This window comes from Thalassophryne amazonica, chromosome 10 (assembly GCF_902500255.1).
Source record: "Thalassophryne amazonica chromosome 10, fThaAma1.1, whole genome shotgun sequence".
Lineage (NCBI taxonomy): Eukaryota > Metazoa > Chordata > Actinopteri > Batrachoidiformes > Batrachoididae > Thalassophryne > Thalassophryne amazonica.
This window is the reverse complement of record NC_047112.1, coordinates 17,972,590-17,985,378: the sequence shown is the minus strand read 5'-3', so window position 1 is coordinate 17,985,378 and position 12,789 is coordinate 17,972,590. Positions and strand designations below refer to the sequence as shown.

The window sequence follows — 12,789 nt, the reverse complement described above, 5'->3', positions numbered from 1 at the left end:
CATATTAAAAGCATGCTGGAATCAACAGAACTGTTTTACCTTGCGCTATGTTTACATTACCAGCTGACTTGGCTTGAATTAGGTGTTTTTTGTAAAACTGTACACATTATATCTGATTGACTGTTCTCTCAGCAGTCATATTGACAGAGATGAGATCTGAATCAGATTGAGGGCTACATCTGCACATGAAAGTAGTCTAATATTTTAAAAATCAATTTAAAAAAAAAAGAAATTTGTCTTGTTCATACTACACAGAAATGGTCTAATCTTACTGATGTAGCCATTCTCACTGAAGCTACATTGCTGCATATCAGATTCAGATCTCATGCAAGTGGCAACAATTTTATTTGAATAAATAAATAATCAATCATTTTTGACATAAAAAATAAGATCTATAATACAGCCATGAAAAATAATTAAACTCAGGCCACTTCACCCTGTAATGTGGATACAGCTTTTCATTTAATATTATATTAACTTTAATAAATCCAGATTTATGTTAAAGTCTCTTGGCTATGATTTGATTTTGTCCTCTTCCAGGTTTAGGGTTCAGTATAGCAGGTGGAGTTGGAAACCAGCACGTCCCAGGTGACAACGGTATCTATGTAACAAAGATCATCGAGGGAGGGGCGGCACATAAAGATGGACGGCTACAGATAGGGGACAAACTTATAGATGTAAGAATTACCTTTTTTCCCTCTTATCTTCATTGGCTGGCTAAAAATCTCAATTTGTCTCTTAACTTGAAGATCAGTGCTCCCGTCTCAACTTCTTCGCCTTGTTTTCTTCTCCTTCTGCAACCACTTGAACACTGTTTTACATGTTTTCAGTTGCACAGCGTGTGATAATCTGTTTCAATTTCAGACTGAAATTGCACTTTTCCACTTTTGACCTTTTTTATTTCAGAGTGATCAAACTGCACCTCATATCAACTACATTCAGCAGCGTTCCAACTGTCTAAAATTAATGAGCAATCTGTAAAATACTTGGTGCAGTCAATCAAACCTGCAGGGTTTCAGTATCTCCTATTCTCCTTTTTCTCTGGTTAAAAGTGATTTAAAGCAGCAGCAAACTTAATTAGTGAAAAAAGGAACACATCACAGTTTGTTAGGGTGTTTTTTTTTTTCCTCCCTTAAATTTGTTCCAGTGCACGAGAGTGTTCAGACCTGTCTGAGTAGCCTGCATGTTGTTTTTACGTACGTGCACGTAGAGTTTCACATGCCGCATCTTTTGTCTGCAGGTGAACAGCACTTGTTTGGAGGAGGTGACTCACGAGGACGCAGTGGCGGCTCTAAAGTCGACTCCCGACGTTGTGTACCTCCGTGTGGCCAAACATACGTCCCTCTTTATCAACGACAGCTTCCCCCCACCTGACGTTACTAACTGTGAGTACGTGCACTCACATGCACGTTTCTCTGCCTCCGCATGAGGCTGGTGAATTCAGCCAACGTCTCAAAGCAATGAGAACAAATGATGTGGGCATGCACTGAAAACAGGACTAATGTGGTTCTAAGAGCCTGAAAAGGTTTTTGTGTTTGTAGTTGTTTGCTTTATTATCACCAGTGGTCTCTGCTATAGGAATAATCCACAGCCTGAAACCTGAGATCAAAATCTACTTCCAACAAGAAGGTTTTGTTGTCATCCACATCTCCAGGTGGTTGGCTGGTTGGTTAACAGCATTACCAACAAATTAACGGAGTAGAAGTTATTTCATTCAGGGAGGGGAAACAGGAAAGACATCAAAGAAAGATTATTAATCAGTAAGACGTAATCCTTATTTAAGTTATTGCATTAAATGACTTATTTAAGTTTAAGCAGAAGGTTCCCGGTTCAAGGCCCATTCTCCATGTAGTGTGGAGTTGCATCAGAAGGGGCATCTGGTGAGAAACCTGTGGCAAAGTTAACATGTTTTGACCCTGACTGAAAAACAGAAAAGCCCAAAGAACTTACTGTAGTAAGTACTAAGCCTGCAACTATTTTCAGAATCAATTAAGCGATCGATTAATTTTTTATTAGCCAATAAATTGCTGGGTCCGTAAAATGTAAAAAAAAAAAAATAAATTAAAAAAAAAAAAATGGTGAAACACGTCAGTCAGTATTTTCCAGAGCCAAGAATGATGCCTTCAAATTACTTGTTTTGCCCAAAAATATTAATAATCACTTTACCGCCAGTTAAGACCCTGTCGCACCTTGATTTAGCCTGCGTATGCCAACATATTAAAAATACAGAGAATACTCTGGCGTACATCTAATAGGTTATGGGTACGTTTTGTATAAGGTAAGAGCATGTTGAAGCACCCTGGTATTCGTCATAGCGTGGTGAATTTCGCTGAAAATTGTGTGCATGCACGTATGGCTCATACGGCCCACATACGCGGGCATATTGACGTATTTGATGTGCTCTGGACGACCACACAACTTACTGAACTTGCCAGCTACTGTATAATGGCGTATTGTGTGTTTCCAGAACTCTACCAGAATGGCCGAGCCATACTGTAACATTTTTTGGCACCATTCGGCTTGGAATCCAAACATTATGGCCCGGTTACAAAAGGGAGGCGCCAACCTGCTGCTATGCATTGATTAACTCAATAACTGAAAGCACCAGTCAAGCGAACAGTTCAAACTGTTTCAAATATTAAAACTATTCACACACTGAGTAAATATAAAGTCTTAATCTTACCTGGTCATTTCAGTCGGATTCATCATCACAGCCTGATGAAAACTTGTCCACGTAAAGTGTCCTGATTTTAGAAAATGACATCTGAAAATAATTTAGTTCCTTGTCGTGGTTAAAGAAACACAGTGGTTTTAAAGAAGTCCCTCTGTGTTTGTCTGCTCCAGTGCGTTTCTCAGCCTGAACCAGAGGATGCCAGAGCTTTATGCTGCAACAACAAAATTAAGTTATTTTAAAAGTTGAAAGAGTCACAGCGCCTCATTCATTCACGCCAGTGTTTACAACAGACATCGGTCGATTCTTCAGCATTCTGCCCACCTTGAAAATAAATCCCATGATCCACCAATAAAATTAATAAAATGAAATAAATTTTTAAAATGTTCAATTGCTCTGTTTGGCCTCCGTGTGGAGGGGATGAGGTCACGTGACAGCGTACACACGCTTGATGACGTGCATGTCAACATCTACATGACAAGTGACAAGTGACAAAGTTTTTTATTCGGCACACAAAATATTCAAATAGAAAAAAAATGAACAATTCCACAAACAAACACAGACAAAACTAGTGAGTCCGAAAGGGTGTGGGCTGAAGCAAAGCTTATTAGCGCCCACCCCTGCTAGTACAAGTCCAACAATTCTAATCAGTCATATTTACATAAATACAAATTCACTACATGTCGACACACAGACATACACATCAATATACTATTCACTTATAATTATATTTATATAGTACCAGATCACAAGAAAGTCGAATCAAGGCACTTTACGCCAGTAAGGACTAACCTTACCAACCCCCAGAGCGAGCACTAGGCAACTGTGGTGAGGAAAAACTCCCTAAGGAAGAAACCTCAAGCAGACCAGGCTCTTGGGGGTGACCCTCTGCTTGGGCTGTGCCATATATACCTATATACATACGTATATACTTTACAAACATAAATATATACATACATATACACAGTCACTTATATACATATACACCTACCCATATCTATATATCTACATACGCATATACATACCCACACATTCAAATATACAATAAGTCCCACTTATAAATTGAACATTCCATATAAATCAAATTATATTTGCTTCTTTATGATACTTAGACATGAAGTTCTTTTTGAGTAGTTTCTTAAATCTTACTAAGGTACTACTCATTCTAACCTCTGTTGAACGTTTGTTCCATTTCCTCACCCCAACCACAGACACACAAAAACCCTTTACATTTGTTCTTACTGGTGGTTTCATAAAAATTGCACAACCTCTTAAACTATATCTGGATTCCTCAATCGGAACAAACTCTGGACATGTCTCGGTAAGGCTTGGTTTTTCGCTCGAAATAAAGTTTGAATTGTAATGTAATCGACCAAATCTATGAATTTTAATAAATTTAAAGACACAAATAGAGAATGAGTTGGTTCACGATATTGTTTATTGCAGATGATTTGTATGGCTTGTTTTTGCAAAAGGAATATTGGATTGGTATTTGATTTGTAAGTGTTTCCCCATGACTCAACACAATATGTCATATATGGTACCATCAGCGAATGATATAAAGTAAGTAACCCTTCTTGCGGCAGTAGGTCTTTGGCTTTATACAAAATGGCTATAGTTTTTGACAATTTTGATTTCACATAATGTATATGTTGTTTCCAGCTAAGTTTATTATCAGTTATAACACCTAAAAATTTATTCTCTGTTACTAACTCAATTTCCTTATTGTTTATAGTTAAATTTTTACATTTGGGTGCCTGTTTATTTCCAAATATAATACATTTAGTTTTCCCAAGGTTGAGTGACAACTTATTAGCGTCAAACCAAACCTTAAATTTTTCCAGTTCTTTCTCCACTATGTCCAGAAGCTGTTCAAGATTTTCACCGCTACAGAACACAGTTGTATCATCCGCAAAAAGGACACATCTCAGTGAACTCGACACCCAACTTATATCATTTATATACATTATAACCAACAAAGGATCCAGCACTGAGCCCTGCGGCACCCCACATGTGACATCCCTGAGTTCAGAATTTGTATTATTGAATTGAACATACTGAAGTCTGCCTTGTAAATAACTAGCTATCCATTCATATGCCAGACCTCTGATTCCATATTTCTGCAGTTTAATTAATAGTATTCCATGGTTAATTGTGTCAAACGCTTTCTGTAAATAAAAAAAAAACACCTATTGTGTATTGTTTATTGTCAATTGCAGTTGCTATACTTTCCACAAAGTCCATCAAAGCATGTGATGTAGTTCGAGACCTTCTGAATCCATATTGTTCTTCACAAATGATGTTATGCTTCAGTAAATAATCAGTTAATCTTTTGGCAAATATATTTTCCAAAATTTTGGAAAATTGTGGCAGGAGTGATATAGGTCTATAATTAGAAAATGTGTGTTTGTCACCAGTTTTAAACAGAGGAATTACTTTGGCTATTTTCATTTGAGAAGGAAATTTACCAGTACTTAGTGACATATTGCAAATATAATTGAACGGTTTTACTATACAATCAATAACTTTTTTTAATAAAGCCATATCCAAATTATTAAAATCAGTTGATTTCTTACTTTTTGACCCATGAACCAGATCAAGTATTTCCCTTTCATGAGTACCACCAATGAACATTGAAACAGATTTGTTAAACGTTGAATTATTTACCCAGAAGTTATTAGTTGATGAGTCAATTTTACTGGCAAGATTTTTACCCACATTAACGAAGTATTCATTAAAGTGTTCAGCAATAGACTCGTCGTTATCAATTGTGATGTAGTTGTTACTCTGAAAAAATGAAGGATAATCTCTAGTTACTCTATTCTTTTTTACTATTTCATTTAATATGTTCCATGTGTTTTTGATGTTATTTCTATTTTTGACAAGTAGCTCATTATAATGTATTTTTTTAGAGTCTCATGATATTGATTAACTTATTCTTATATGTTTTATACTTACTTTCAGCTTCCTTAGTTCGTAGTTTTATGAATTGTTTATATAGTACGTTTTTCTTTTTACATGCCCTCTGAAGCCCCTTAGTTATCCATGGTTTGTTGCTATATTGATTTCTATATATTTTGTCAACAAATGGACAGTGTTTATTATACAAACTGGAAAAAATGGAAATGAAAGCATCATATGACCTGTCAACATCATCAACAAAAACATCTGACCAATTCTGACTTGATAAATCCTCCCTTAAATTATCAATTGTTTCAGGTGTTACTTTTCTACTCATGAATTTGATATTGCTTCGATACATACAACAACCCTCCAATGCAAAGACTGAGAAAACTGGCAAGTGATCACTGATATCACTGAGCAGTAGTCCCCCACTAAGATTACCGGATATAACGTTAGTTAAAATATTGTCAATGAGAGTTGTTGAGTCCATAGTTATTCTGCTAGGATGAATGATGATTGGAAACAGTCCTAAACAGTACAAGGTGTTTATAAATGAGGTAATTTGTGGATGATTGTGAGGGTTTAAAAAAATCTATATTGAAATCTCCACAGACAAATAAATGCTTATTTCTGTTGATTTTGTTGTACATTCCTAAGATAATGTCTTCAAAGGTGTCAATATTTGTCCCAGGAGCTCTGTAAATGCAACTAACAACTATGTTTTTGGAGTTTATTAATGTAATTTCTATGGTAACACATTCCATGATGTTGTCCACTGTAAATGACATGTTGTTGATGAGTTTACAGTTATAATCTGACCTTACAAACAATGCAACACCTCCGCCCCTTCTCGTCTGCCTGTTAACCAGGAACAATTCATAACCATCAAGATATACCAGATCTTTATTATCCTCATTTAACCATGTTTCTGAAATTGCAATAACTGAAAAACGTTTTTTGGATGTTTTCAAACAATCATTAATAGTGGACAGATTACGAGAAAGACTTCTGCTGAATTGAAAAATCTTCATCATTGATTTTATAATTTTTGAATTGTTCTTCTGTAAAATATTTGCACTGTCTCACAATATTCTCACTGAAAAAGGTATCATGATCATTTTCAGATTCGAAGGGGTGGTTAGCAGAGTTATTATAATTAAATGTATCTTAAATGCATGCTCTGCCTGCAGACACAAATGTAGTGCTGGCGGCGTAAATACAAGCCAACCCAGACTTAACCTTTCCAACCCGGACCACTCGGTGGAAACAGGGCTGTCGGCATACGCTGGCTACATCGTCAAGGCGTGACTTATTCGACGTAGCCAGCGTATTCGCCAAACTTTTCATAACTCGTCATGCTCGACATATGCTGGCTAAATTGTCAAGCTGGCCACTAGGAGTAAAGAAGCTAGTAAAATAAACCAGAAAGTATTCACCTTTAAGAAGCTGAAATCAATGAATTTGGATTTTTTTTCAGTTATCACAATATTATATATATTAATGTAATAGTCAATTACTCATCAATTAATCGATTGTCATATTTTCCTGAGTGTAAGTCTCACTTTTAAATGTGTTATCAGCTCAAGTGTATTTTTTATTCTTGACATTTAATCTTTTATTATTGGAGTGTATTTTGTTTAGTGGTTTGATTTCTGAGAATGTCCGATATCAGTAGTTAGTATTATTATTAGTAATAGCAATGCATGCTTTTTGGGGGGTAATGTACATTGCACCCAAGTATAAATTGCAGGACCTCCCAAACTCATAAAACAAAAACAAAACAAAACTTGACTTATACTCTGGAAAATATAGCAATCATTGCAGCTGTACTAAGTAGCCAATTTGACATTATCAAGTAATAATTTCATAAATGTTTGTTTCTGCAAAATATGTTGGTGGAGACAGAAAATTATATATTGTCACCTTCCTAAAATAATGGCCTATATTATTACCGTTGTTGTTGTTTTTGTAAATGTTATAATATTTTAATATTGTGAAGAAGAACATCTTGGGTCCAACTTGAAATAGAAACTGTTAAATATTTTGGATTGTTTGTAAAAATGGAAATATATACTCTACAACTAATGTAAAATGGAACATTTGGGACATTTTAGACAAATATACTCTGAGTACCCTATTAGTTTTTAATAGGGCACAATGGTGTGTGTGTGTGTGTGTGTGTAAAGAGAGAGAGAGAGATTGTAAATGTGAAATGTGGATGACATGATGACAGACAGACATTTGTTATATAAGAGATATTTTGGTTCACTGGATTAACGTTATTTGTCACTTCTCCAAATCAACATGTTATCTGACATTTTGGATTTCTCTGCACTGAGTCTACCAACCAAATTTATTTGTGTTGCTCTTTCCAAAGCTCAGAACAAATAAGTAAAATAAGAAATTCAACACAGTCACAAAGATCACAAAAACAATTTCAATTTCAATTTTCAATTTATTTTCATTTATATAGCACCAAATCATAACAGAGTTGCCTCAAAGCGCTTCACACAGGTAAGGTCTAACTTTACGAAACCCCAGGGCAACAGTGGTAAGGAAAAACTCCCTCTGAAGTAGAAACCTCCAGCAGACCAGACTCAAAGGGGTGACCCTCAAACATAAAATTACAGAACAAACATACAAACATAACAAACATAAATTACAGAACAATTCACAGAACAATTCACGGACAAATATACAACCCCTGGCAAAAATTATGAAGTCACCGGCCTCGGAGGATGTTCATTCAGTTGTTTAATTTTGTAGAAAAAAAGTAGATCACAGACAGGACACAAAACTAAAGCCATTTCAAATGGCAACTTTCTGGCTTTAAGAAACACTATAAGAAATCAGGAAAAAAAATTGTGGCAGCTTTGCAGTTTGGAGCCTTGTCATGGACCATTTTCTTCAACTTCCACCAAAGATTTTCAATTGGATTAAGATCCGGACTATTTGCAGGCCATGATATTGACCCTATGTGTCTTTTTGCAGGGAATGTTTTCACAGTTTTTGCTCTATGGCAAGATGCATTATCATCTTGAAAAATGATTTCATCATCCCCAAACATCCTTTCAATTGATGGGATAAGAAAAGTGTCCAAAATATCAATGTAAACTTGTGCATTTATTGATGATGTAATGACAGCCATCTCCCCAGTGCCTTTACCTGACATGCAGCCCCATATCATCAATAACTGTGGAAATTTACATGTTCTCTTCAGGCAGTCATCTTTAGAAATCTCATTGGAAGGGCACCAAACAAAAGTTCCAGCATCATCACCTTGCCCAATGCAGATTCAAGATTCATCACTGAATATGACTTTCATCCAGTCATCCACAGTCCACGATTGCTTTTCCTTAGCCCATTGTAACCTTGTTTTTTTCTGTTTAGGTGTTAATGATGGCTTTCGTTCAGCTTTTCTGTATGTAAATCCCATTTCCTTTAGGCGGTTTCTTACAGTTCGGTCACAGACGACTCCAGTTTCCTCCAGTTCGTTCCTCATTTGTTTTGTTGTGCATTTTCGATTTTTGAGACATACTGCTTTAAGTTTTCTGTCTTGACGCTTTGCTGTCTTTGGTCTACCAGTATGTTTGCCTTTAACAACCTTCCCATGTTGTTTGTATTTGGTCCAGAGTTTAGACACAGCTGACTGTGAACAACCAACATATTTTGCAACATTGCGTGATGATTTACCCTCTTTTAAGAGTTTGATAATCGTCTCCTTTGTTTCAATTGACATCTCTTGTGTTGGAGCCATGATTCATGTCAGTCCACTTGGTGCAACAGCTCTCCAAGGTGTGATCACTCCTTTTTAGATGCAGACTAACGAGCAGATCTGATTTGATGCAGGTGTTAGTTTTGGGGATGAAAATTTACAGGGTGATTCCATAATTTATTCCTCAGAATTGAGTGAGTCCATATTTTTTTCCCTCTGCTTGGTCTAAAAAAGTATCCGTTACTGACTGCCACAATTTTTTTTTCCTGATTTCTTAAAGTGTTTCTTAAAGCCAGAAAGTTGCCATTTGAAACAAGTTTATTTTTGTGTCATGTCTGTGATCTGCTTTTTTTCTACAAAATTAAACAACTAAATGAACATCCTCCGAGGCCGGTGATTCCATAATTTTTGCCAGGGGTTGTACAAGAAATGCAATTGGCGCACAGGACAGGAAGATCGCCAACACGAATACAACTCCCATCTCTGGATGGAGCTGCACCTTAAACAGAGAGAAAAAACAGAATCAGGCATCAGAAAGACAAAAACTACTGTAGAATTTGCCAGCACTAAACAACAAGAAAAACAGAGAAATACTAAGGTGATCGCCGGCCACTAGCCCTAAACTTCACTAAAAGACCCAGAATTAAGGTAAAGTTGAGGCCGCAGCCTGCTCCAATTGCTAATAAAAGAATTAAAACAGTAAAAAATGAAAAACAAAACTGTACTAGTATGCTACCCATATGAAAGGGAAAATAAGTGCATCTTAAGTCTGGACTTGAAAATCTATCACTGTTTTATTGACGCAGGGAGATCATTTCACAGAACAGGGGCACGATAAGAGAAAGCTCTGTGACCCGCAGACGTCTTATTCACCTTAGGGACACAAAGTAGTCCTGCACCCTGAGAACGTAAAGCCTGGGTCTGTACATAAGGTTTAATTAGGTCAGCTAGGTAGGGAGGTGCCAGTCCATGAATAATTTTATAGGTTAGTAGCGGAACCTTAAAATCTGATCTCACTGGTACAGGAAGCCAGTGAAGGGATGCCAAAATGGGTGTAATGTGGTTATACATTCTGCTTCATGTCAAAAGTCTGGCTGCAGCATTTTGAACCAATTGGAGACCCCTAATGCTAGACTGCGGTAAACCAGAAAATAGAACATTGCAGTAGTCCAATCTAGAAGAGATAAATGCATAGATCAGGGTCTCAGCATCAGCCATAGACAGGATGGGACGAATCTTCACTATATTTCGCAGGTGTAAGAAAGCAGTCCTAGTAATATTTCTAATGTGGAGGCCTAAGGACAACGAAGGATCAAAAATTTCCCTAAGGTTCCTCACTTTGTCATTGTGATGTATGACACACGGGCCATGGCTGAGCGTTAACTGGTCAAATTGATGCCGATGTCTCACTGGACCAAGAACCATCATTTCAGTCTTATCAGAGTTTAAAAGTAGGAGGTTTCTAGACATCCAACTTCTCACTGCTGCAAGGCAATCTTCTAAGGATTTTATGTGAATGAGATTACCAGCAGTTATCGGCTTGTATAACTGAGTATCATCTGCATAGCAGTGAAAGGTAATCCCAAAATACCGCAATATGTGCCCAAGGGGTGCTATATAAAGGGAGAAAAGCAGGGCGCCTAAGACAGAACCCAGTGGAACCCCAAATTTCATGTCACTAAGGTTAGAGGTAGTGTTACTGTACAAAACACAGGGAGAACGACTGGTCAAGTATGACGTCCGCCATGCAAGGGCACTCCCAGTAATCGCAAAATGATTTTCCAGCCTATCAAGTAGAATATGATGATCCACTGTATCAAATGCAGCACTGAGATCTAACAACAACAGAACCGTAGTGGTGTCCAAATCCATTGTAAGCAGAAGATCATTCACAACTTTAGTGAGAGCCGTCTCTGTGGAATGATATTTTCTAAAAGCAGACTGCATTGGCTCAAAGAGATTGTTCTCAGTAAGATAGCCTGCGAGCTGCTGTGACACCACTTTTTCCAGAATTTTAGAGAAAAATTATAGATTTGATATCAGCCGATAGTTTTTCAATACACTAGGGTCAAGATTAGGTTTCTTAAGTAATGGTTTAATCACTGCAGATTTGAAACATTTAGGAACAGATCCAGAAGTTAAAGAAAGATTAATAATTTCCAGCACAGTCGGCCCAAGGGTGTGCCACAGGTCCTTAAACAGTTTTGTTGGTATAGGATCAAATAAACAAATTGTGCTTTTTGTTGACGATACGAGTTTTGTCAGCATATGCCTAGTGAGATACTGTCAAATTCTGTAAATCTAGGTAATACCTCAGTAGTGGCGCCCACCTCAATAGTAGGGTGTAGTGGCTGGGTTAAGGCATGCCGGGATATGTTTAACCTGATGTCTTCTATTTTCTTCCAAAAGTAATCCAGGAAATCTTGTGCTGTAAAAGGAGAGCGAACTACAGTTGGTTGTCCATGCATAAGTGTTGCCACCGTGTCGAACAAGAACTTTGAGTTATGCTTGTTTTTGTTGATCAAATCAGAGTAATAGGTCTGCTTTGTAACCAATAGTGCATGCTTATAGTCTAAGATAGCATCACGCCACGCAAGGTGAAATACTTCTAATTTTGAACGACACCATTTCCGTTCTAGACCTCTTGCTTTATGCTTGAGGCCATGCAGATAATCATTGAACCAAGGTGACTGTGATTTGGGGGAGCGCGGTTTCAACACAGGTGGTGAAATCATGTCGAGTGTCGTTTTGAGCACTGAGTTTAAACTATCCACAAGTCTGTCTACTGACTGGGTATTTGTCAAATGTGAGGCTAAGACATCAGGCAGTCTTGCTTTGAGTTCAGTCTTTGTTGAGTTGATGCATCGCTGTAATGCTATATAAGGTTGTTGTTCCACTAAACACGGCAGCGAAACTGTAAACTTAATAAGTGAGTGATCAGACACCACTGATGTAAGAGGCATGATGTCAATATTCGTGACAGCAATACCACGTGCGAGAACCAGATCCAGGGTATTTCCACTAATGTGCATCGAATCCCGAATGCATTGCCGAAATCCTAATGCATCCACAATTTCCATAAATGATTTGTAGAGGGGATCAGAAGGCTTATTTATATGAATGTTAAAGTCACCAATGATCAGAATGTTATCTACACTTGTTGACAAATTAGAGATGAACGCACCAAATTCATCTAAGAATTCAGAATATGGGCCAGGAGCCCTATATACAGTGACAAAGTAATACGACTGATTTTTATTCTTCTGACCTTGGCAATGTGTAATATCCCGAGCAGAGCGGAGAATCAGATGCTCAAACGAGTTATATTTGTAACCCCCAACAGCTAGCTAATAAGCTAAACCTAGATTTATAAATAAGAGCAACAATTTATAACAGGCAAATCCAAGGGGGAGAACCGATTCACAGTTCGCACTGGCGAGTGTGACCGGGGTGCCACAACCGGGCACCAAGCCCTACGGGGCTTCCTCCGCCTTGCCAC

The 12,789-nt window shown here is 37.4% G+C and overlaps 1 protein-coding gene across 1 annotated transcript in view; it reads left to right on the top strand.

The window, feature by feature from the left end:
* The window catches only part of LOC117518389 (discs large homolog 1-like protein), a 331,339-nt gene that overhangs the window by 209,983 nt on the left and 108,567 nt on the right, over window positions 1-12,789 (top strand). The window contains exons 10-11 of the mRNA XM_034179498.1: window positions 541-677; window positions 1,241-1,385. Of these exons, the coding sequence (XP_034035389.1) occupies window positions 541-677; window positions 1,241-1,385 (282 nt within the window). The remainder of the gene's footprint in view (window positions 1-540; window positions 678-1,240; window positions 1,386-12,789) is intronic.